General features: G+C 44.8%; 1 protein-coding gene across 10 annotated transcripts in view; it reads right to left on the bottom strand.

Moving 5' to 3' along the window:
- The window catches only part of BCOR (BCL6 corepressor), a 95811-nt gene that overhangs the window by 45462 nt on the left and 23324 nt on the right, over window positions 1-27025 (bottom strand). For 5 of the 10 annotated variants that reach the window (XM_053305391.1, XM_053305399.1, XM_053305400.1 and 2 more), the window contains exons 2-6: window positions 16115-16245; window positions 13361-13439; window positions 7997-10798; window positions 7282-7335; window positions 6680-6863 (exon numbers count right to left, since the gene is read on the bottom strand). In XM_053305391.1, coding sequence (XP_053161366.1) covers window positions 6680-6863; window positions 7282-7335; window positions 7997-10798; window positions 13361-13439; window positions 16115-16200 — 3205 coding nt within the window. In that variant the 5' untranslated portion in view covers window positions 16201-16245. Of the gene's footprint in view, window positions 1-6679; window positions 6864-7281; window positions 7336-7996; window positions 10799-13360; window positions 13440-16114; window positions 16246-17766; window positions 18141-19339; window positions 19746-20086; window positions 20107-24259; window positions 24559-27025 lie in introns of those variants that run through there. The other 5 variants (XM_053305395.1, XM_053305397.1, XM_053305394.1 and 2 more) reach the window with 5 other exon arrangements.

Raw genomic sequence — 27025 nt, 5'->3', positions numbered from 1 at the left:
TTACACCCCAACAGGAAGAATGGCCCTGGCAGCAAGACCCACTTCCAACCCAAGCACAAATGCAACTAGTCTCCCCTTACAATAACACCTACTTTTTCTGTTATGGAAAAAATATGCTGCAGCAACTAAAGTTACTGAAAAGGATGCCTAAAGAGATTTCAAAAATGCTTCTCTTCGGCAGCATCTAAGAAGCCTATTCACACTTTAACATTCCTTAAAACACATTTAATACTTCTCGAACCGAGATTCCTTTTACCAATCTCAAGTCACCAAACTCCATCTAAAATGGGTCTGTGTACTGTCTGCTTAAACCATTTCACCACTGAACAGACTTAGAACAAATGCATCCCATAATTTGTCACATTTGTGAGACAAAAGTGCTCCATAGCAACATTTACAAGTCACCTTGGCAACAAAGCAGCTTTACTATGGCTCTCACAGTTTCTCCTGATTTTTAAATGCCTTGGAAAAGAATTTTTCTAAGCCAGTCTCCTTCCTATTCTCAGTTTCCAGTCAGAAGGTAGTTAAACTACCTAGCACTTTGTGTCCTTCTACTAGAATAATATAAAACCTTGCTGTGATGCTTCAAAGTGATTTCCCTAGCAATGAATCGCATTTCCAAATGCAGCAAGAGCAGTCTAAAAGCCAGAAGCCAGTCCATTACTGGTCTTCAGAAACATCTTCTCCATCCCTCCCTCCCAATCCTAAACATGGGCACTGACCAATATATCTATAAGTGAGTGTAGTGGTAACATTTTTTGTGCCATTGCACAAGAACCACAGTTGGAGTTCTCCATCCTAAACACTTATTTGTATGATAAGAATGAAACCAAGCTAGACACACTTTGGCTGTATATATGACACTCATTGCTCTTAGTCATTCCATTTCACCTTTATGTCAGATAAAGGACTAAAGTGTTACAGAACCATAGCTGAAGCAGCAAGTCTGTATTATAACCCTTTTCTCAATATTAGGAAACTTTCAGGCTGCACTTGAGCAGGCAGACTGCTGCATCTGCAGAGCATTTTGCTTGCTTGAACGAGACATTGCTCAAGTGCAACCGACTCATCTGCACGCAGCAGGACCAAGAACAAGATTTATTTTTCCACTTCTATAAATTCACAGTAGTCCTATCATCCTAAGTGTGAGGAAGTGAAGTACAGGCACTTGGCTGCAGACATGTAACCTCCTCCTTGACTCCTCCTCTCAGGCCTGCATCATACTAACAGTGAATCATACATGCGCCCTCTTACATGTCTACATAGATGTTAATTGCAGGTCTCTTCAGCAGCTAGATTTTTGCTGTGCCAAAAAGCCCCTTCACTGACAAGGGATTGCAATGGCATTAAAATCCACCTGAGCCATGTAGGTTGCTCTCAACATGCATTAATGCATATATGAGGTGGGCTTATAAAGTGCAAAAACCTGTGCACCCATCCACTTTCTCAGGAGTACTGAGCATCAGTGGAACATCTTACTTTTCCATTGGCTTTGTGCTTCTGCAGGAACCCGCCCTTGGAGAACTAAGCAAGGCATAACCCTTTATGGCTCAATTCCTTTTCTACTGACCTGCTTGACCTTAGGTCAGGGATAGGAACAAACCCTAGCACTCAGCCTTTTGCTATCACATCTCTCTTTATTTTCTCTTGTTGATACTGGAAAATGGAAATGGCTGCAAGAAGAAGGAATGTCTATTACTAATTGTTTACCTGACTTTGAACAATTAATAGATGCAACAAGAGTTTCCATAAGGACTCTGCAACATTCTGTCTAATTTCAATAGAAATCCCAGAAGGCAACAAGCAACTCAGGCCTGTCCGCACATGCAGCAGAATGAGGAGACTGAAGCAGTGCAGTCCATTCTGACTGCAAATGGAGGGTACCATTCTAAATCTGACCAACATATAAATCTCCTGACCAGGTTGTTGTTTGGGGGGGGGAGGACCACTCACATATGGGGTTCTAGCCAGTCTCTGCCTGCTCTGCTAGTTTTCTGCTTACAGGGAGAGATAATCAAATAGTTTTGTTATTGCTATGGCTAAACACACAGACTGATTGAGGGAGAGGGGTTTCTTTTTAACATAGTGGAGCATTATATATCTTCATCCCCATCTACCAACTGAAGTATTTCAGCCCATTCTAATACAATTAGACTATTCTCATGAGCAGCCAAGCCCAGGGTCCACGCAGATCCCAGTGGTGCTGCAGTGCCAAACCCAGCACCAAAGTCCGGCTCTTAGCCGAGGTTAAGGGCACAAATGAAACGAAAGAGAGATGAAAGTTTGGGAGGTATATAAATGTGATAAGATGAGATTAGATAGATAGATAGATAGATAGATAGATAGATAGATAGATAGATAGATAGATGTGCCCTTAACCCAGCTCCCAGGATCGTGTGTCAGCAGCTCACACTGACACAGCACTGCTTGCAGCAGTCACTGATACAGAGGCGGGCACCGAGAGCACCTGTCCCCTAGGGGAATTCCCCCAATGCATTGCGCTCGGTGCACAGGGCACTGTGAGAGACTGGAGACCAGGATAACGGGTCCCGGCCTCAGGCAGCACTGCTCTGCACTGCTCCACGCTCCCACCAGTCTAGGAATTCTCATCTGGGAGGAAGGCAAGGTTTGTAAAGCCTTCCCCCAACCCGCCCATCTGCCTGGTAGGTTGTGAGAAAGAGCTTCCTTATTTTGTTGCATGTGCAGATCCAGCATCAGATAAAGTGATGTACTACTGAATATCAAAAGTGTTATCCAGTGTAAGACTCTTGAACATAAGTGGCAGCATTGTGTCAGACACTGAAGAAAATAATAAAAACCTTTATCCTTAGCAAAAGCTGAACCCCAAAACCTTTTTTTGGCTTTTGACTATGTCAGATATATACGCTAATTGAAATGGTCTGCATCAGAGTCCCAAACTTCAACATGCCCTGACGTACCAAAGAAGCTATGCTAAAATCTTCATTTATAAGCTGCTGTTTCAAGGATCAAAGGATGACTAGAGATGGTAAACTTTTGTAGTAAAGTCCTGAAAATCCTCTGGACCTTACAGATACAGTCACTACAGAGACCACCACATAAAAGGAAAATGGGCTTTCTAAGTCACATCTAGCATCATGCTTTTAAAACACTGATCCGCCCAAAAACTATATGAACAGCCTTCCTCCACAGCTTCTGGACAGCTTAGTCCAGAGTCTCCCCACTGCATTCTTGTTGAAGTCAGTGACTGACATGCAGACTGACTTACTTAATAGTACAACTCAAGGAGTATTCTAGAGGACTACTTAATTTGAAGAGGACTGCTGCTGCTGCTACTGCTTATATACTGCTTTTCAACAGGTTCTCAGAGCAATTTAGAAAGAAAAGATAAACAAGGTGGTTCCCTGTCCCAAAAAGGTTCACAATCTAAAAAGAAACACAAGGTAGAGACCAGCTACAACCACTGAAGGGATGCTGTGCTGGGGTTTGAGAAGGACAGTTGCTCTCCCCCTGCTAAAAATAAGAGAATCACCACTTTTTAAAGGTGGCTTTTTGCTCATTTAGCAGAGATACTCCACAGCTACTCACTTAGTCTGGGCAAAGAGGCATCTTCCAAGGCAGCAATTCACAGGGAGAGAGCATCTGTCTCTGCACAACCCAACACAGCATCTTTCCAGGGGCTGTTGCTGACATCTACTTTTAGTTTCTTTTTAGATTGTGAGCCTTTGGATACAGTGAGCCATTTTATACTTTTTCCTTTCTCAGCAAATGAGACTACAGGCAAACTTTGTTAAACGTGGAAATACTATTTGCAGTTTTGTGTACCCACAGGTGTCAAATGGATACCCGACCATGGATACCTGACCAGGAGAGCCAGTCATCAAAAAACTGGGGAAAATCTGTGACATTTTGGGACTTTGGGGGACTATTTGGGACTGGGGGGGCATTTGGGAGATATTTCTGAACACCAGGAGGCCTGCAGAGCATGGTAGGGCACTTTATTTGGCCCATTTTTCCTTTTGAGGGCCATTTGGAGTGGGGTTTAGTCTAGGAACCTAACCCCTGCGATGCCATTTACTCAATGCCTCATTATCCATGTTCATTATCCACAGTAATCTACAGGAACGGAACCCCCGTGGATAATGAGGCCCACCTTTATTCACTACCAAAAAGAGAACAGATGGACTTCAGACACTGAAGCTCTTCTCACGATCAGTGAGAAGAGCTTTGCGGCTAAGTGCAGGGAGAGCAGGCTTAGCCCGCTCTGCCCGCAGACGAGCAGGCACTCATAGCTGGGAAGCCAGATCAGCCGCCCATACGACTGCCGGCTCCGTGACGGAGCCGGCAGGGACGGTGGGGATTGTGGGCCGTGTGGCCCCTGGAAGTTCCGGGATGCCCCATGTGAGTGGGGGGGGGGCATTCTGGAGAGACGCCTGAGCCCGGGAGGCAGCAAGTCAGTGGTCTACTCACATGTCGCCATGTGCCGCGGCGACACACAAGCAAAAAGATGAGGTTAACTGAGCACTCGCTTTGTTAACCTCATCTAAGGGGAGGAGTAGTTAGGCGGGCTAGCTGCCTTGGGAGCACCAGGCTCGCCTGCAAGCCCGGTGGTTCCCACGATCCCTGGAAAGCAAGCTAAGCTCCCTTAGCCCACTTTCCAGTGATCATGAGAATAGCTTCACTATGTTTCAGATCTTTTGGCAGAGGTTAAGCTCTGAGATGCACACAAACTAAATATGTTGTAAACATGTTATGGTCAGTCCACGCACAGAAAAATTTCATACAGCAGCAACATTACAGTAACTTGACACTAGATTCTAACCACATTATACGGGAGCAAAGATTCAAGTTGTACATTATGCTGTCTATGGGAACAACTTTCCCATAACACTTTTGCCACCCTATAGTCATAATGTTTGGTAGTACTTGCCAGGTGAATAAAAAACAAGAACGTACTAAGATTTCCCAGCCCCATCAGTGGACACCAATTATATGGAACGGAAGTGGGGAACTCATTACATGGTGGTACTGATTTAAAAAGTAAGTATCGCTAAATATTATAGCTCCAGTAGACTGAAAGCTTGCCACAGGGATGCCACTCCCAAGGCAACTGTAATATGCAACCTGGCTTTAAGACATCTTTAAAATACTTCGAACCACATATTTGTTTCATATATAAATATATCCTTTTAAAAGCTATGCTTTAAAGGGCTACCATTTAGCAAATTGATAAAACTTAACAATGAACTAAGGGTGAAGTCCACATGGCACTTATGCCAATGGCAAAACTCCATCCTGAAAAGGTCTGAATTGTACTCTGCAAAAGGATAAAACAGCATGCCTGCTTCTGCTTGCAAACATTCTTTGTGGATCCAAAATATTCCAGTGCTTTCTATCTGAAGATGTGTTGGCAAGGAACAAGTGGTGGCTTTTTTTTTAACGTTACTTTCTGTGACCATTGCCAAATTCTGGACAATATAAGGTGTCTTGACATAATGTTTGGTGCTCATATACCGATTTGTGAATCAAACCCATACATGTAAGTAGAACAGCTGCAATTGAGTAAATCATCTGAACCCTGTTCCTATCTTAGGAAACTGACAAGGATAATTTATCCCAAACAAACCTTTTCCTTATATATGCACCCACAGGATCACTTCAAAATGTTCCTTTGAGCAAACATGTTACATCACAACCAACCTTCATCCATGAAATGTACCAAAAGAGATCTTTCCCTCCATCTCCTCTACCTCCAACTCTGACTGCTAATTCACTGTTCCCACCATTCATATCTTTGGCTCCAGCTCACTTTGTCAAAAGCAGTTCTTCCCTTCACCCTACAGCTCCCTGAGGATTTGTGTGACCTGCCCCTCCACCAGCTGCATCAGCAAGGGGAATAGACATAGTAACTATTTCCTTTTAACTTAACAGCACTTTGAGTTTTCAAGGCTCATGGGGAGTGTGCAGCACACTCTGAAGTGCAAGCAGTGATTGAAACTGAAGGAAGCTGCAAAACCAGCAGCAGCAGCTGAGACCAAGCCCCAATAAAATCAGTGGCAAGTAAGTAGGAACTACCCCTATGTAAAAGGTTGGAAGAATTCAGCCTAACACAGGAATAGAAATTAATCCCCAACCTTGGAAGATTTATAGCATAGCTAATTCCCTGCTGGAAGTCCACAGGAATATGAATGGAAATTCAGCATGTATGCAGTATTTGTAGGACCTGAATCCTAGACCAGATTACTGAGAGGGAGAGGTGTATTTTACTGCACCTCATACCTCAACACAATATAGAACTTCACAATATAATGGCTTTAACAAAAAACAAAAAAAGACAAATCATAACAGAGACACACTTCAGAGAACTAAGTGGAGCATTTGCATTTATTATTTGGATAGTAATTTAACCCTACATCACCTATCTTCCTTTTGGCCCACAGTTTTCTCAGAGAAGCCAAATGAAGGATATAGACAACGTTTAAACTACAAAAACAATGCACTGCAAGTGCCCAAAAAAGGTACACACAACCACACAAAAACCATTACTGCCCTGTGCAACTCAGTATTTATTGCTATCACAATGCAGCATCCTTTTTAATTTAAATTCCTTATATTCTTTGCTATGGTGCTGCCATGTTTTGCTTCAGATTGCTATAATAGTCACATAGACACTTCAGATAACCATCTAAAGTTTGCTTACATCTGGCATTGTCATTTTGCCCAGCAATGGCATCTTCCAAAGTGACAGACTTGGGCTTCTTTTCGTTGTTTCCTTTCAAGTTTTCCCAGTCTGCTTGGTTGAATCTGCAGACCTCCGGGTCTTTGGTTGCTACGTGGCCTTCTCTCTCTTTCATCTCCAACTCTGAGAAGCGCATCATTGCACGCTAGAAAGAGAATTGATATGAACAAAAAAAATCTCACAATAAGAGCTACTTCATTTGCCTTACCTTATACGAAATTATTTCATCTGTTCAAAACCAAGGTTCAAAATACATACAATTATATATAATGTTTAAAAATCTCATATATTCAGTTTGCAAGGCATGTAGTATCTATACACAAATATATACAGTTTTTCATATATATTTTATATATATATATATATGAAACAAATTGTATGTGCATATATTTATTTATTTAACAAAAAAAGCATTGTCTTGAGAGGCATAACAAACAAAAAACAAAAACGGTACAATGAATAAAAACGACCATGGCCCACAACTTCCCTTTGTGTATTTGGAAATGAAATTTTAACTCAAAGGTTTATGCAAGATTCTAGTAATAAAAATTTGAAGAACTGACCTCACAGTAAGCAGCAGGTAGACATAAAATACTGTCCTCTTGTAATCCTTCCATCTATGTAATTAAAATGGGCACTCAATGGATCATTTAGATAATTTCATCCATTTTTATAAGCATCAACTAATGTTTTTCTTAACAACGCAAAACAATTTGGCTTAACTCATCTTTTCATAAAACGCAAACGTATCCTACAAAACTTGCCATAATTCAATATCAAATTCACTACAGCTTCTATTCCTTTATGTTACATATTTGCTTGGTAAAAAAGTTGCATTAAACCCACTAACAAATGACTGCTACTCCTGTCTCTCAAATGTCATGTATGACATATTAATCAGAAGTATGTCACACTAATCAGAACCTCTGCCATTACTTTGCTATCTTACAGCGCTGGCCAAATACAGGTCAGCTACAGCAGACACTCTTTAAAAATACATTTTCAACATTTTTCATTACTTCAACACATGTTATGCTCATGAGACTAAATAATTTAGAATACTAATTACTACACATAATTCATATCTATAATTGCTCAAATACCCCTGGCTTCACCACCAAACCCAAATATATGCAAGTTTACCATTGCTAATTGTGTAGACTTAAATTTGTAGTATATACATACATTCCTCAGCCTGTGTTACATATCAAATTTCATTCTCAACTGTGACCTTATAATGAAAAAAACTGCTTTGGTATTTAAGCCTCAGAGACTCACCTGCAGAGCCCGCTGTTCTCGGCTGAGCTGGCTAGAATCTGCATACAGTTCGGTTGTGAGACACTTGAATCGGTCACCTACATAACCAGCAGAGTTTGCAATTCTCTTTGCCAGTTTAGACGGCTTAGGTTTCAGGAGTTTGCCATCATTAGATTCCATGCCCTCAGTCCCATCTTTGGCATATGCCTGATTGATCTCAATACTTGACTGTACGTTTCCCATACAAAGCTGTTTAGTATCGTCTGGCATTTTGCAAAAAGACATAGCCAGGCCATCGTTCCCATGAGCAGGCTCCAAAAACACAGAGGAAGGGGGAACCGTTAGTCTCTCTCTATTCTGGCTTACTGAAAGATCCTCTTTTCTCAAATTGAACATTGATGGGTGTGGGCTTTGGGCTTGTTTAAAGTTGTACACTTCGTGGAAATTATTTCTCCCACAGTCTTCTCTCATTACAATAAAATCTCTGTGCTGAAAGGCTTGTTCCACCTTGTGCTTTGTGAGGTCGTTCGTTTGATTACTGCTTTCAATAGAAAAACTGGGTTTCGTCAAGTTCGTTTCACTTTTTACATCTTGCTCATCTCTCAGTTCTGAAAACATGTGTTTCTCACTTTTGGCAGTAGTTTTACTAGAACTTTGGTGCGATTTCATGTTTCTCTCTGTAGGTACTTCGAAGTGTAGCTTTGTATTGGTTTCCAGCATCTCTGGCAATCTGTTCCTTAGAGCAGCATCCTCATAACGGAGCCTTTCATGTGATCTAGATCTCCTTTCAGATTTCTCGTCTTTTAGCTCTAAAGCTGTATGCGGTAACAACATTGGATGCACCATCCCCATACCTAATGCATCCTGATAGGTCATAAACTCACCTCTGCTAGTTGGCAGGCTATATGGAATGGTAGGCTTGGGAGCCAGATGCCCAGGAAAAAGACTGCCATTGGGTAACAAAACTGGGTGAGGATACACAGGTCCTTTTCCATGCAGAGACAAAGGGCCTATAGCTAAACCTTCTGGAACAGGATATGGGAGATAGCTTCTTGGATAGGGTAGTGGTGGAGATCGGAATGCATCATTTGGAGGGAAAAATATGGAACTTGGTGCAAGGGTGCTCTCATTTGCTTTGAAGATGGGCTCTTGATTATTGCATTTAGCTGCCTTATTACTATGTTTTGAAGAGGGTGTTGCTAGAGGTTGTCCTATATGCTGTATGACAGATGCTGTGGTTTCTACTGAACTGTTAGTCTTAGGGCAATCTGCATTAGCATTTGGAGCTGGAGAAGCAGATGCTGGCCGACCTCCACTTGACACAGAACCTGAAATATTACTGATGACTGCTTCCGTACCTCCCATTCTGGGGCAAGAAGAACTTCGCTGTTGTGGTGTCACCCAGTCTAATGCCTTGTTTTTCAACTGAATATTTTTACCACTGTTATCTTCATTGGGACCTGGACCTGGAACCACCCAGGAAGAAGGTGCAGTGCTAATTATTTCAGGCCTGTAGACAGGACAACCATTTCCAGGAGAAATTGTCTCTTTTGGCAGATCACCTCCAGGTAAAACCAACCCACTTCCAGCCCTGCTATGAACTAACACAGTTGGTGCCATTTTCTTAGCATGTTCAGATTTGGTTGTCTCCACATCAACAACTTTTGAGGACAAATCCAGTGGTTTGTCTATAATATCTTTGGTAACAGTTTGTTGTTTTTCTAATAATGGAGGAGATCTGTTTTCCTTTCTTTCGTTACTAGTTTTTCTTGCATGTACTGTAGGTTGCTGAGGAACATCACCTGTGTCATGTGTTTTAGGAGTTTTCCCAACAGAGACTCTTGAAGGAGGAAATTCATTGCTTACATTCATGTATGGCTTTGGGAGTGTAACTGAAGAAGGAGACGTTGAAATTCTAGGAAAGTGTTTCTGGAACTCCGAGTAGGCATCTCCAACCTGAGTCGGAAGGTGGACTCTAGGGGATGGTCTTGGTGAATGAGACAGCAGGACAGCCGGGTCTGTTGGCATATTGCTAGCAGGTGGCTTAGCAGATGGGACTCTAGGTGGTTTGCTGTTCTGGATATGTGGATAGGCATGAGAGTCAACAGGATTTCCAGGACTGACTCCCATCTTCCAAGATAAGCTTTTCTCTGGACAAGGCCCTAGAGGGGGAATTGCTGGAGATGCTGATGCAGCCGAAATCCTCATTGGTGAAGCCAACGACGATGGAATGTGGGGAGCAACATAATGAGAAGGTGGCAAGTATAAAAAGCGCTCACCATTTGTACATACCGGTGAATAAGTCAGGTGCTGCGGCAAGCTATAATTGGACTGCTGAGGTAGCAAGGCCTTATACATGTTCAATGAATACTTATTTGGTGAATCAAGAAAAGGATAAATAGCACCCTCCATGTAAGGGTTTACCCAAGGTAGCCTTAGGTAACTAGCACCATTGACACTGAGAGGACTTTGTTTGTCACTTGAGCTTCTGTCCAAGCCTAAGGTCTCCCCAGTTGGAACAGAACTCTTTTGTATTCCAGGTGGCGTTTTGTATATAGCACTGAAGCCATTTGGGGGTTTTCCAGCTGCATTTTCCATTGCTTCAGTAGGATTAGACTTGAACTGCATGTCTGGATTTCTTTCAGGAGCAAATCCAAGGCCGGCAATAGCACTTGTAGGATCCCGGGTCTTGTCAGAGCCAAGTCCACATAAACTGGAATAGACAATACTACTGGGTACTCTAAGCCCTTCCCGCATAAGTCCAGTCCGGTCCATGCTCAGAGCGGCAAGGCTGTCAATGCGATGCACTGCCGTTGCATCCACCTTTGCAGAATAAGAAAGGGGTTACTTTGGTATTTAGTAAAAGTTCTGCTCAAGGCTACAGATACATTTTTTAAACTGCTTGAAACAAAAAAGCAGCAAATACATTTTTTCATTGTTGAGAACAAATGTGGGCTGATTAAACTGATAAATGCAGAGGAATAAAGTAAATCAGCCATTTTAAAAGTATAGGCTGCTTCACACTTGGCTCTAAGGAGTCTGTCATCTGCCAAGATTGGTAACAAAAAAATTAAATGAAAATAACTTGATAGGCTTTCATACTCCACAAACACCTTCATGGATTCTATCTTTAAATGCTATTCAACTGATATTCCCATTAAAAGAAATAACTTTCAATAACCATGTCTTCCACAACTACAGTCATAGGAACATAGGAAACTGCCATATACTGAGTCAGACCATTGGTCTATCTAGCTCAGTATTGTCTTCACAGACTGGCAGCGGCTTCGCCAAGGTTGCAGGCAGGAATCTCTCTCAGCCCTATCTTGGACAAGCCAGGGAGGGAACTTGAAACCTTCTGCTTTTCCCAGAGCGGCTTCATCCCCTGAGGGGAATATCTTGCAGTGCGCACACATCAAGTCTCCCATTCAGATGCAACCAGGGCAGACCCTGCTTAGCTATGGGGACAAGTCATGCTTGCTACCACAAGACCAGCTCTCCTCTCCTTTTAAGGGACATTTAAGTCCTTTTAAGGGACATGAGATAGGAAAAAGCTCAAATGCATAGTTGTACATGCTGTACAACCATTCTGCAAAAATAATTTAAAATCAAGATAATGACCAGGGAATTTTTAACTTAAATTCCTCTGCTCTTTGAAAGCCAACTGGATGGTATTTAGTAACTTCAAAGGCCAGCATATCTACAGGGTGCCAAAAAGTGATCCAGCACATCCCCACAGGGAAGAGTTTCTAGGAAAGGACTACTCATCTAATAGCATTATTGCTTCAGTCTCCCCCCTCTTTGTCTGCTCTGAAGGTTATGCACCACCACCACACACACACACACACACACACACACACACACACACACACACCCCATACAGGGAAGCAGCATACCCTGAGTTCCCAAGTCAGAAGGCACTGCTCTGTGAGTAGGCCCTATTTCTCTCCTGCTTCTCTTGCTCTTTCCGCCTATCCCCAGTGTGGCTTAAAGCACGGGATGAAAAGGAGAAGCAGAAGCAAGAATTACTTCTGTGGTCCTACTGCATGTCACTCTTCCTGTGGAAACTGAGAGAAGGTAGGCAGATATCAGCTGCCCAGTGCTGTGAAGAAGTAAACTGCATGATGATGGTGCCAGCTTACAAAGGCTCAAGCCTCAGAATCCTTTCAGACACCAGGAAAACAACAATTGTGGGGTTCCTGCTCCCCAGTTCCATCCCCTACTGCTCAGCCAGCCCCAAACCACAGTCCCTACTCATTCCTCCTGCTGCCATATCACTTGGCAGCTTCTCTGAGCCCTACAGCTCTTCTGTCTGCTTTCTCCTGCCATGGCCAGCACTGTCCCAACACCAAACAACAAGGAAGGAAGGGGAGGCCAAACCTGAGTCAGGCACATGGCTGAGCATCCTGGAGAAGTAAGGCCTGGGTGCTTCTCTCCCCTTTGCTCTCTCATGAACTCTGCCCATGGAAGTCAGGGCTAAGAGCATCATTCCATTTTATTACAGTTGTATCATATCCTTCATCCAAAGAGGTCAGTGTCACATACATTGGGTTCCTGGGTCGTTCCTCACCTGGTACTTACACTATAACAAGGACCTTTTCACATCATTCTATAGCCCAAGGTTATAGAATGTCAGTCACTGAATTAATTAGTTTAGGAAAGATAACTGAAATATACCATTATTTTAAGACAATCACAAGTAAGGGTCAGACTAGATGAGATATGCATTTGGCTCTCCCGTCTCTTCAGTTTGGGCAAACAGCAGCCATTGAGAGGCCTGATCCAAATCAGGACTGTGACGCTGATGGAGGGGGAATTAGCCCTTCCCTCACACTATTTTTTCCAGTGCTCCCCACTGCTATTTACTCCACTAAGGAATACTTAGGTGCATAGTCTGTGTAGAGTTTCACATAACAGTGCTTTGGAGGACAATTTTCACCGGGGAAATGTCAGAAAGGTAAAGGCCACACACACACACACACACACAGAGTGCCATGATCCCAATCCAGATCAGGTCCTCCCGCGGAGGGTGCGGGCTACTATTTGGCAAAACTGAAAGAGAAGAGAGATCCAATCACAAGTCTCTGTTATCTCATTTTGTTTGACCTTAAGGTACTGATATTCGCCATTAAGCACATCAAACAGTAAAATTATTTAAGATACATTCTAGAAATAAATAACTTTGGAGGAGCTTGATTATGGGGCTTTGTTCAGGCCACAAGTATCCATTCTTGACCTATTGTTTGAAGAAGATCTCTGGGTAGCAGCAGCTAAAGGTGTCATTACTACCAACTGTACTAAAAGTTTCTTTAATAAACACTGAAGGCATAACACAAAATTTCAGTGCAAACATATTATAATCAAAATGAATGATCAGTTTCTTACCACACTGTGGTTGAGATGATTGTCTTCTCTCAGTTCTAGCCTGCTTTTCGAAGCATCTCCATCATTTACTGGGATTTTCCTATTTTTAAGAGATATTTAACATTTTAAAAGTACTTTTAAAGTAACAGGTTAAAGGACAGGAAACAGAGGGTAGGAATAAATGGACCGTTTTCACAATGGAGGGAAGTAAGAAGTAGAGTCCCTCAGGGATCTGCACTGGGACCAGTTCTCTTTAACTTGTTCATAAATGATCTAGAAGTTGGGTGAGCAGTGAAGTGGCCAAATTTGCAGATGACACTAAACTATTTAGGGTGGTGAAATCCAAAACAGATTGTGAGGAGCTCCAAAAGGATCTCTCCAAACTGGGTGAGTGGGCAACAAAATGGCAAATGCAATTTTCAGTGTAAAGCAAGTGTAAATGTAAGCAAGTGTAAAGTGATGCATATTGAGGCACAAAACCCCAATTCCACATATACACTGATGTGGTATGAACTGTCTGTGACTGATCAGGAGAGAGAATCTTGGGGTCATGGTGGACAGCTCGTTGAAAGTGTCCACTCACTGCACAGCAGCTGTGAAAAAGGCAAATTCCATGCTATGGATCATTAGGAAGGGGGTTGGAAATAAAAATGTGAATATTATAATGCCTTATGCAAATCTATGGTGTGGCCACATTTGGCATACTGCATACAGTTCTGGTCACCATATCTTAAGGAGGACATTGCAGATCTGGAAAAAGTGCAGAAGAGGGGAACCAAGATGATCAGGGGCCTGGAGCAACTTCCTTATTTGGCAAGGCTACAACATCTGGGGCTCTTTAGTTTGGAAAAGAGGTGACTACAGGAAGACACAATAGAGGTTTAAAAAATTAGGCATGGATAGAGAGAGTGGACAGAGAGAAGTTTTTGTTCCTTTCTCGAAACACTAGAACCAGGGGTCATCCCATGAAACTGAAGACCAGGAAATTTAGGACCAAATTACAAAACAAGTACTTTTTACACAGCTCATAATTAACATATGGAATTTTCTGCCACAGAATGTGATGGCAGCCACAACCTGGATGGCTTTAAGAGGGGTTTAGATAATTTCATGGAGGACAAGTCTATCAATGGCTACTAGGCTGAGGCTTATAGGACACCTCCATCCCAAGAGGCAAGATGCCTCAAACAGCAGGAGAGAGGGCATGCCCTCATCCACCTCTAGCCTGTGGGCTTCTCAGGGGCATCTGATGGGCCATTGTGTGAAACAGGATGCTGGACTAGATAAGCCTTGGGCCTGATCCTGCAGGGCTGTTATGTACTTACTTACAAATATAATTGTTAAGGCTTTTACATCTTGATCTGCCTATAAGGTTTCCATTAAATTGTCTTTATTAGTACAATATTACTATGCAAGAACTGATAACCTCTACAGAAAAAAAAACCACTACTGGAAAGAGTATTTAATGTATCATATTTATAATGGGGGGAAATGCAGGGAGAAGAAAATTAACACACACTTCCAATATCATACAAATGTCAGCTGTTCAGTGCTGAAGATGGAGCCGCACATCTGTGCCTTAGCAGTGTTGCAGCTCGGGGACTTGTTATCACAGAAAACACCAATAAAGAATGCACCTTAGTGCCAACTTTCAAATCCCAGGGACATAATTGCTGACATACAGCAGAAGGAGAGTTTCATCATTACCCAGAAGGGCCAGCTCTAATCCTATGATATTTAAAGTGGCATTATCAATTCTTAAGGTAAAAGCAACACCCACATTTTTGCCCCATTTAACCTATCATTGTTATAACCTGCATCTACAGGCCTGCAATTGGGCAAAAAAGGTAGCATATTCCTCAAGTGCATCTTGTTTTCTTTGCATATGCAATATCCAATGTCATGGCATTCTCCTTAGGTGCCTCGGCTTCTGTGTGCTGTTCTCAAATAATCCAGTTATGAAACAACCAAAGCAAGTCCTGCATCCCTGAATGCATAGTATACAGGCACATGTTTTTTACCTGTTGAAATTTAATCATTAAAAAATGGATTAGAGCCATGTTAACTACTTCATGGAGTCTCCAAAAAATTATTTTTGATGTGTTCATTTTGCCCAGGCCTTGATCTAAAGAAGGTTACTGATGCTTAAGTCTCATTGGAATGATGGCCATGCAAGTTAATCACAGCTAACTTGTTCATTGATTTCAATGGAACTTAAGCATAACTAACTTTCTCTGAACTGGGGCCAAACTCTTAATAGAAAGTTATACGAGGACTCTAATTACTGGGCAAACTATCTATCTAAAATTTGCAGACCATACCATGTGGATGCTTACTAGTTTAAAAGAAACATGAATCCAGATCATATTCTTTTAATATAAGATAATAAACTAAGATTGCAATCTTAAGCATACCTCTGAAAATACATTCCATTAAAATCAATAAGACTTGATTACCCTTAAGTACATTTAGGCTTGGGAGCGAGAAAAGGTTCATGTATGTGTGAGAAAGAGGTAGATTTGGGAGCCAATATCTTACAAGACACTTTTTGCTTGTCTGAACATCACTGATGGTTAAAATATTAAATCAAAGACTAGTTTACAGCCATCACATTTGTGTCCTTCCTCTCCAGAACCACTGCCTCATAAATGCCCTTTCCATAGACAGATCTCTATGCAAGAAGGCAGCTAAGGCAACAGGAAGGTAAATGGACTCTGAAACCTCATACTGCAGAAATACAGTGTGGTTTAACTTTCCTGAAGCGTAAATATTTACCTGTCTTCATTAATCCCACACATGCGGACCCTCTCATTGCTCATCCAGCTATGAACGTTGCCATACAGGGGAGTTGCAGAAAGCATGACGCCACCTTAGAGTTGAAGCCTTCCTTCACACGTGTTTATAATCTATTTAAAAACAAGGAAGAATAGAAAGAGTTGAGAAGATTGGCCTAGGAGGAAGTGCAAACACCACAGTGGAGCCTGGATAATTAATAATGAATGCAGGATTGGTAGAGGGTATAAGCTGCCTAGTTAAAATACTGAAGGAGATACCATACAATAAAAGGAGCAAATTGAGGGCATTTTTAGGTCAGATGAGATAAGTTGTTCCCCTAGTGCACAACCTGAAATTAAGAACCATTCCATGCTATTGACAATTCTAATGTTGTTTTCTGTTGAGTTTCATTACAAATACAAACAACGCTGTACCTGTTAACAAAACTCTCCAGACTTACACTCATGCAAAAGACACTGGCTTGATACTCAAGCAAAGTACACCTTAGGAATTCATTCAAGTTCCTTACATTAAAATAGGCTGTTGCCCTTTGATAACAGGATATATTGGTGACAGTATTCATTGCTGGTTATGTACTAGGCCTTAGTCAGAATAAATCCTCAAAAAGAAGGAAATGCATCTACTAGTAATTGGTTCATTTTTATTTATAGATTTAACTGCCACCATTCCAATTAAAATTGTTCAAGGTGGCATACAAGAAAATAATTGAAGTTTACAATAACACATAACAGAACACCACATTAAGAAAACATTAGTGGCAGAAATCCAGCCAAACTTTACCACTTCTACGACCCATTGCTTTCAAGGGGGGTGTTAAGCACGCATGTAACTTTCGTAAGATGTAAAAGTACCTGACTTTGGACAATATCCCTTTGTAATGGTTTTTAAAGTCTCAGTTAACTGAAAAATATCACCTGAACTGTTATTTCCATTAGCAAGTTTTCCCCCGCCCCCCACAAACAGGACTTAATACATCTTGCAATCCAGCCAAAGTTAAAACACAACTTTCTTACTATTAAAAGAACCAAGCTGCTGCATTGTGCCCATAACTTTGAAATTAAGCTGCAGTGAAATGTGAAATCTACTGATCCAAGGTCCAGCCAAAATTAATGGGACACTATGAAGACCCACTGGTTTCAGTGGAAGTCCATCTCCCATTAACACCAGTAAGGCTTAAAAGTGCTTAACATTGGCTGGAGTATGACCAACATGTATAGAATTAGGCAGCCACATGACCTGAAGAGATATTCCAGGTAGGATACTTCCAAATATAAAATCACACCAGACACTTTGTAGAAGAATAGCAAGACTGAAAATGGGGTGCAGGGTGCACAGAAAACCTAAGATACCTTTACAAAAGCAAAAGCCAGTGGAAATGTCCATTTCCACTTTTAAAAAAGTTTCCAGCCTTCTCCTGAACCCATGAAAAAGCTGAAAGAGACTGTCAGGGGCCTGAAGGTTCAAAAGCCTATAGACAACCAAAAGGTTCTACTCTTTACAGAATAACAGATTAATTTTCCAAGGCTACGGAGTTTGAGTCAGTTCCCAGAAAAGGGTTAAAAATAGTAAGTAGGTTGGTGAGCTCCCCACCCCCTGATTTGATTAAGTAACCAAACCCTGGTGGCTTTTACCATTGGAGCTGTTGTTGCTGTGCTGCTGCTGCTGCTTTGAGTGCTTTCAGTAATTCAATGACGCCTGCTCACTCCAGGGAAAGAAATCATTAGCGGGCTCACTGGAGAAGCATTAGCAGTCCGAAAGGATCGGCGCTGCGTGCAGCAGGGAAGGCAGGTGAAAGGCAACCGGATTTTCGCGTCCAGCAACAGAGGGGGGAATGCCTCGCCTGCCTTTATTCCCTCCCGAACGCGCCATCTCCACCCGCATTAAATTCTAGTTTGCTGCATGAGTGAAGTGTCAGGACAAGCTGCGTTTTATTAACACGATTATCGCGGCGCATGATTTATTCCAGTGCCGGATTTTAATTGCTCTTTGGAGGTTCAGTCGTTTCTTTTGACTGAGCTTCAGCCTGCATCCCGCTGTTAAACGCTGGGTTAATAAGTAGGGGGAGCCTTTAATGCACAGGATACCCCTTCAGCTCCCACCAAAAAAAATTTTTTTTTTTAAATGCACGCACTCATAGAATCCCTCACTAATTGTAGGGAAACCAGAGCTTTTATCGTTAGACACACTAGGCTTGCAATCCTGAATAGGCTTAAGTCACAGCGAGGCTTGCATCTGAGAGTAAAACATCCTTAGGATCGCGCTGCTAGGCTGCGGTCCGAAACATTTAAATTATTCAATAACTGCATAGGATTGCAACCTTAATTTGAAGTTAAGTCCCATTGAAATCATTTGGGTTTGAAACACTGAATATCGGGTTCTAGGGCAGATCCTTCAACTCCTTGCTCTCAATCCCATCAAGTTCAATGGGGCTACCCGAGAGTAAGCCGTAGGAGCATCGCAGCCTCTCTCTGCTTGGCCCCATGCGTCTCAATTAAAAGCCTCCTCCTAATCTGCTTGGTGCAGACTCCAATATATGCAAATATAATTAACCCTTTTAATGTCTTAAGGAGGGAGGGGAAACCCCACATTGTTTTGCTTCACACTCGATCAGAGAGGCCTGAGAAATAAACGTCAAGGAAGTCCTGTGTTCTCTCAAGCATCTCTCGGTCGCCCTCCTCCCTCTCTCCAATTCCTTGAAGAAGTCTTTTGTGCAGAACCCCACGCATGGAACAAATGTATTTTAATGAAATGGCATATTTCCCTCCCTCCCTCCGCAATAGCTAGCTTTCAATAATAATGAAGCTGGCGCAAATTGCTGCGAGGGAAGGAAACTGCGCCCTTCTCTCCTATCCTTCGTTCCCCTCCATCCCAATCTATAGAGGCTGGGAGGAAATATTGCACTATCATTCAAGGGGAGTTATTCCACTGGAAAGACGGGTTTTGCTGAACAGATTTACTGTTTTCCAGATGCACGGCTCGTAATGTTTTCAAATGGAGCAGGCGCAGCCTGGAGAGAGTGATTTAGAGTTTTACATACGGTTAGTAGCCGCCCAGTGCGCTGCCTCATCTGTAAGGAATGGAGTGGACACAAAGTCCAAATAGATAGGGCTGTCTGAAGGGAAGGGACGCCGCTCCCTCTCTTTCTCTCCTCCCCACCTCCCCTGCCCTTTTAAAGCGGAAAACATGCCAGGGACCTAGTCTTACTTTACTGGAGGGACTGCACTAATCTTCTGGGTTTCCTCGCTGGAGAGGTATCACTGCCATCAGCTGGTGTGCCACATGAAGCCTTTCACCTTTTGCAAAAATGAAATACTTGCTTGGAAGTTCCACTGCAGTTTAGAAGGCTTCCTTCCCAGCACACGTATGTTTAGGGGTGTGATGCAAGCGAAGCTGCACGCTGCACTGAAAGGCTTGCTAGTTAAGGGCAAATGCGCAGCAATCACCACAAGATATGATATCCAACCTCCCAAAGCGCTACAATTAAAAAAAACAGAACACCAAGGAGAGAAAACAGAAAAGAAAACTATGTTGCTGTCTGCTGCAAGACAAGCATCACTCTTTGCTATTCCATACGGCGAAACTTGCCTCCGGCAAAGGTGTTTGCACAGAGGGGGCCCAGCACGAGGCTTGAAGGCCAGGTCTGCTGCTGAGCTTTTGCAACGGAGGCGGTTGCAAAATTCCCCGTGGAAAAACATCGCGGTTGTACTTCGCGGGCGCGAGGCAAAAGCGTTCGGGGTGGGGGGAAACCCTGGACAGAGAGGGAAAGGCCTTGGAGGCCCCAAGAAGAGAGCAGCTGGGCGTGTGCAGCGCAGAGCCGGTTCTCAGGAATTGTGCAAAATACAGCAGAGCACTGTGATTAGAGTGATCCCTTCGGGGAGGTGGGTGGGGCGAGAGGCTTGCTAGTTTCTGCTCGTTTTCAGGGTCGTGCTTTGCAGTAGGATGCATACATACGTTATTTATAATCGCCGCCGCCCTGATGAACTTTTTGTGAACTGTTTAAAAGTGGAGGTCTGTTGAACAAACAGCGGCGCCACTGCCAGCCATAATTTCATTGCAACAAGCAACAGACTTTAACTCTTCAGACTCCTTTCGCTCAGCGTCCTTTCGAAGGACTATCAAGGAAAAAGATTTCCAAGAAGGAGAAAATAAATGTTGCTTCAAACATCCCTGTTTTGTGGTGAACTATCTGAAATTTTTAGAGATAAACAACTTTTTATGGATTATAGACATGGATGTCTCAACCAGCGACCTTATTTACTTGGAAGCCCCACTGAAATTTATGTAACGTAGATGCGCTTAGTATCAGAGCCTTCTGTACAGCCAATCTTACTTGCTTGGACGGAAGTTTCACTGAAATAGATGAGGCACGAAATACAATCCCACTCAGGACTAATTCCTCTTGGGTCCAGTGGGGCTACTTTTCAAATCAGCCCTAAATTAGATTAGGATTTAACCGGTTTAGGCCTGAGTCATAAACTATGGAATATATACGTATATAACATAAGTGACTACATAGAAGTTACATGGAGGCCTGTTCATATTTTATTTTATTTATTATTTTACAGTTATATGCCGCTCTTCCTCCAAGGAGCCCAGAGCGGTGTACATGGGTATGTACATAGTATATACAAACATAGTATGTTTGTGACTATATAGAAGTTCCTTGGAGGCCTGTTTCTAATAAAAGTTGTTGGCATAGAGATCCCGGTGTGTTTAATATCTCCAGAATCCGATGCTAGAATCCGATGATTCTATCGGATTTCTTTTCGGTTTTCTTTTTTTAAAGCCCACTCTTTGGCTTTTTCATAAGAATCAACCCGCCTTAAAACAATTGACTTGAAGTAATGCCTATTTATATCGCTCCAACAGTTCCCCAAATGGATGTTTTGGAGACAATAACCTTACCTAACCGACTCCACCCTGGAATCCCCTCCAGCCTATTGGTGTCAAGATGGTCGTTTGCCCTCACAAGATAGTATTAGAAAGGAGTTAGAGCCTCCTTTCGCTTGCCTCGTGGTTTGCTGCAAACCTCCATGAATCTCCTTGTTACGCAACACCCATGTTTGTCCTTATTTTACAGAGAATTTGGACCGGAGAAGGAACAGCCTGAAAGGATACCCTTGAGAACAACGAGTCGTGTATGTGTAATGTGTACTGCTAGCATCTCATGACAGTACAAAACTCCCTCCCCCCGCCCCACCAGTCTGCGCTGGCCTGCAGAGGCCCCGGTCGTTTACATGCAGCTCGCGCGTGTTGAGCAGCGCTGCTAGAGTTCCTACGAGCTGCTGCTCCTGTCCATACCAGACGGAGCTGGAAAGCTCCAAGGGGGCCGGGAAGGGGAGGAGGGAAGTCACGCAGCGCCTCCTTAGGAGCTAGGCGTGTTTGCTTGCTGCGTGAGAATGTGACCCAAGGCAGCAAAAGTCAGGCTCCGAGCGCCAAATAGGCCACGGAATTTCCTTCCCGGAGGTGTTTGGCTGACAAAGCCATCAAGCTGCTAAAAAGGAGGGGGGGGGAGATGCAAGCCAGGATTTCGCTGCAGATCGAGGCCGGCGGCATGTGTGCAAAAAGCGCGTGCAAGCGGCAACCTGCTCCGTGTTTCCTGCGGAGCAGAACTTCCCATCCCCCACCACTCAGTCGCGCTCACGTTACAGGGCAGACTGAAAAAGCAGTCCCGGCGCGTCTGGCTGAACACCCAGTTCTCCCGGCACTCGTAGCCGAAGCTCCGCGCCACTGTCAGGCAGACAAACGCCCAGCTTGGCCGTTTGATCCGCCGCCGCAACCCCCCCCCCCCTTTTTCCCCTTCCTTTCTTTTAGTTCCTTTAAAAAGGGAAACGTTTGCATCTCCTTCGCAACGGCAACAGACTTTTGGCAGCTACTGACGCCAGCGGCGGCGGGCGCAGAAGCAAAGTTTTGCTAGCACGCTCCTGCCTTTGCAAACTGGAAAAACCTGATGCCCGCGGCCAAGGAGAAGAAGCAGCGTTTTGCTCTTGCCGCGGGGCGGGGCGGGGGTCAGGGGAAGCCTTTCAGACTGTCGGCCTCTCGTCTCCCTCCCCACCCACTCTCCCGCGATTCATCATTGTGAGGACGCCTTCGTTGCTAACGACTGCTGCACTAAAAAGGTGAAAGTCAAATAACAGGAGAAAGACCCAGCCGGGCTCAGGCAGCCAGGAAGGAGAGAGAATGCTGCGAGCACACGAGTTCCCTTTTGGCGCCTTTACTCTTTCCACCTCCAGCTCCTTTTGGCAGCTCGCCAGTTTCCACTGCATAAACCACAGACCCGTCGTCAGCTGAACTGCAGGCGGCTCGCTTTAGCGAGCTACATGTACGGTTAATGTCGGCGGGTAATACTTGGAGCAATGCAAGTGGCGCTGACCGAGCGGAGTTCCGTTAAGCAAAGGAGGCTCTTGGAAATTAAAGCAAGGCAATTAAGTTTCCTACCTCCGATTTCTTCCAGTTTTAGTTCCCTACGCCTACTGAAGTGAAGGATCAGGTCTAGAGTAGTGGCAATCCCTCTGAAAAATCGTGGGGAGGGAGCGGAGGCCGATTATTTTAACCCATTCACAGGATATGGTACAGACATAGATGCAAGGGCATAGCTAGGGGAGATGGGGCCGTGTTCGCCGCTCTCTCAGAAGCCCCTAGGACTGCGGGAGATCATGAAGAAAATAGGGAGGGAGGGAGCTAGGGGGCCCTCAGGAGCTGGGGGGGGCAAGTTCTTTGAACTAATTTGCTCAATTATAGCTACACCCCGCATAGGTGAACCTCTTACTTTTGCATGCTTCCCACGTGCACTCAGCCTGGACCTTTTGGGAGCAGAAGTCTTTGTTCGAAATGGAATCTGTTCAATTGTGCCCTCAACAGCCTGCAGTTTGAGAGATGTGGCCTAATTCAATATTTACTCGGAAGTAAGACTCGTGTTTAATGGGGCTTGCGCCCAGGGCCCCAAAATGTTATTTTACAGTTCATGGCCTTAATATATCATTTCCCAGTATGAAATAAATATGAAAAGTATTGCAGATCGTAACTCTTGCAAGCAGCGACCAAATTGTGGCTGCATTTTCGTATTGGGGGAAGGGAGAGATGTTCAAGCGGCACAGAAGGCTTGTAGTACTGTATGTTTATGAGGCGAGGTAGGAAGCAGCAAGCTAAGTATCTGCTGCGCTGATTGAGAGAAAAAAGTTGACCTTTAGCCGAGACGTGTGGCATTTCATTTGACCATAAAGCTAAGTAGAATGCGGCCGCAAGGTCTTTAAACCGATTTAAAATACATATTGGAATCAGCAGAACACTAAGGGTGGCAAAGCAACTCACACAGAGAAAAGAACCGGTTGGGTGCCTATTTTAGGATATATATTTTTAAACTTCCTCTTTCTTCAGTAGGTATACTTTTCTCTTGAGGCTCCCCACACGGTCACGTGCAGCGAGGCGATCCGGACTTTCCTCCATGTAAACAAAACGCTGTGTAGGCATTTCAGGGGGGCGGCCGGCGCTGTTACCCTGTATCAAGCGAGAGATTCCTGCGCGCAGACAGACGCATAAAAGGCGTTGGGGGAGGGGGGAGCGGCGGTCTCTGGCGCTGCTCCGCATAACACCGGCTTTAGAGGAGCGGGGCGGGGGACATTGCAATAAGGTAGTGCGGCGGCTGGGAGAGGCAATGAGCTATTAAGAAAGATCCGAGGAAGAGGAAAAGAGACGGAAGGACTCCGCAGCCCCAGCCAACTTCCATGCAGCCGCAGGAATGGAAAAGGCTTTCCTGCCCCTCCCTGCGTATTCCGAGTCCCTATAGCCCTGGCCAAATAATGCCCCTTCAGCTTTTTCCTTTCCCTCACTAGCCGAGGCGCAGGGGAGGCAGACCTTCAGCGCATCACATTCTTCCCACCCACCCCCTTGGTTCGTCTGTCATGCTTGGGGGTCGGATGGGAACTTCACAGCCTCAGACCACGATATCACTCCTCATATTTTTCCCTTAAATCGCGAAGCTTTGTAAGTTCGAGTGTTTACCATTTGCGAGTCAAACTTGTGAATAAGTGGCGGGGGAGAGAGAGAATGACAGGAAGCCATCAATAAGAGAAAGGTAAAATGGCTGGCGAGCCTTCAAATAACCCTGCTAGCCGTCTCTCTCACCTCATTTCTGCCAGCTCTGTATGCAATGTGAGGAAACAGCGCCCCAGTGCCATTTCAAGACCCCCTGGTAAGCGACGGGGCACGTTTGTTCAACCCAGCTGAATGCCTACTTCCCAGCTGAGAGCCCTCAAGCAGCAAAAACAGATCGGACTATTTGTTTTGCCTCAAATGTATAACGATGCACTAAACCCGAATTCCATATGCTAGGCAGGGAAAAAGAAAAACCGAGGACAGCTAAGCTCCGAACACAAACTCTACGAAACAGAAAGCAAAGGGCGTTGGAATATTGTCGCCTATGAGAAGTCGCGATCTCCTCTCTCTCTCTCTCTCTCTCTCCTTCCTGCCCCTTCCACAGCCTGGGCTCCCATTAAGGTCACATTCCCACAACGTAAATAGCCGTTGACGAGTTTAGCTCTGCAGTGTTCTTGGAAAGGTCCCGCCACACAGCATCCGCCCCACTCCCAGTCTCTGGGCAGGACTGGGATCAGGAACGGCGCGGGGCCACCAACTCGTTTCCCCCCGGATTCGAGAGCTCCTTTCTATCCACTTCATCATGCCTTCTGCAACTCATCTTCCCTCTTTTAGCAGATTCAGATGAGTCCTCCTAGCCCCACTTTCGTCTCTGCGCTCCGGGACCACCCGCGCCATTTTAGGCACACACACAGGCTCGGCAGCGTGGTTTCCGCCACAGCCGCCGCCGCTCTCAGAGACAACAGGCAGGCAGTGACAAGAGGCCGAGTGGCGGCGGCTGCAGCGGAGGAGGGAGGAGGAGGAGGAGGAGCGGGGCCGAGGAGAGAGAAGCACATCCATCGAGCCAGCCTGCTTGGCACAAATGTGCCTTTCAGGTAATTAAGCCAACGTCTTCTCCTTCTGTGTCAGCCAAGGGAGAGCTTGGGGAAAACGCAGCCGAGGCCACGCCGGCCTCCACCGACGCCTGCGGCCACCCGCTTATTAACCCCTTGTAAGCCTCCCAATCCCAGCCGAGCCAGCAGTGTGGCTGCGTCGGTCTCACTAGGAAAGTCGGCGCGCGGGGGAGGCTTTGCCCGAAAGCCTATTTTGGTCTCGCACTGATGTTCAAGGCTACCGAAGTCCGAGGACTTCGTCTTATTGTGGATTCTGGCCTTCCGCAACGTTGCATTAGAAGTGGAGCGGGAGTAGGGGAATCCCAACGTTTAGGGCGGAGTGCTCGGTGAGAAATCCCTTTTCTTTTTTCTTTTTTAAACATCTCCCGCTTGACTCATTTGCTAACAGGGAAGTTCAGATTTGAAAGGGGAAACCCACACACACAACATATACATATAAATAGACCACAGGCTTGTCCTAGGAGAGTTCAACGAAACGTTAAGCTCGCTTGGCCCACACCCTCTGCTTTTTATAAACACTAGCGTCTAACGTACCCCCTCCGCTGGTTTCTAGACACACACCCCCCTCATGATTAATGAGATCCACGCCCTTTCCTTTTCACTGACTGCCCCAGTTCGCCAGCGCTGCTCTTCCTGGCCTACCCGTCACGGCAGCCACTCTTGTAAAACCAGGGAGGGCAGCGGCGCCCCCCCACCCATTCACCGGGGAAACGAGTAGATATTGATCATGGACGAGTTGATTTTGCTTAATTGTGGCTGACAGTGCCTGTGGTTTCCTCATTTACGGAGCAACAGCATCGAGGGTCTGATTGATTGGGAGCACAGCGCCTCCCACTCCCTTTTCCCCGGCAGGCAGACGCAGACACACACATACACACACACACAGCCGCCACCTCCAAGAGGAGCCTGTGTGAAGGCGAGTCCCTCGGGAGGGGAAAGAAGCAGCTTCTCATTATTCAGCAAATGGCCGGCGCGCCGACAGCGAGAGATTCAGCTTGGTTGGTTCGCTGTCGAACGCTCTGCCGAGCTTAACTAGCCTTAAATCCTCTTGCTCCCCCCGCAGGACCGTCTGCCTGCTTGTGCCTGTGCTGTCGGCCCCCCTCGCTCCCGCCCCCGCCACCAGATTGGTCCGGGAGTTAAACACTCGCGAATGGAGACTATTTTAGCAGGGGGGGCGAGGTGCGACGAGGGAGAGAGATCGTCGCTTCTTGAAAAGAGCTGGCGAAGTTGGACACCCCCCTCCCTCCCTCCCCGCCAACCCATGCAGGTTGCAAGCCTGAATAACAACTTGCTCCGGAGCAGCCTCGTTTGTTTCAACGAAATGGCGCGACAGCAAGGATTTGAAGCAACCCAGGAGGAAGATCGCCCGCGCCGGATCCATTGAAACTAACTGCACAAGTAGAGCGCAGCCCTCCTGGGCCACTCCGGTTCGTTTCAATGGAGATTGCGGAGGAAAACTTCCTTCTGGACTGAGCTTGTAGTCACTTCTCTGCAAAGAAAAGGGAACAGACTACACCGCTGGCATAATCCTTCAGCTGAAAACCTATAGTGATTACAGTGTCCGTGTTTTCTGGAAAACGTGCATTAAACATGCCTTTAAAAATAAGTCATCACACCACGATAGTTAAATTCTAAGAGGGGCTACATGCACATCTCGTTTATGTGGGGACACCTCCAAGCCACTTAATCCGCGATAGCTTCATACGTAATGGTAGAACAATATATGACCCTTCTCTTAAACCTACCCATCAATCCCGAGATATTTCTTTCTCCAAAGGCTTTTCCTTTATCAGGGTTTCCCCAGATTAGTGTTGTGTCGGAAGTGCTTTCCACTCCGTACTACTTTTATCTTCATAGTAATTCTCCGGCACAGTGTTAGGAGAGCCCAGAGCTGGAACATACA

Source organism: Hemicordylus capensis, chromosome 3 (assembly GCF_027244095.1).
Source record: "Hemicordylus capensis ecotype Gifberg chromosome 3, rHemCap1.1.pri, whole genome shotgun sequence".
NCBI classification, from domain to species: domain Eukaryota; kingdom Metazoa; phylum Chordata; class Lepidosauria; order Squamata; family Cordylidae; genus Hemicordylus; species Hemicordylus capensis.
This window is presented reverse-complemented; position numbering and strand designations above follow the sequence as displayed.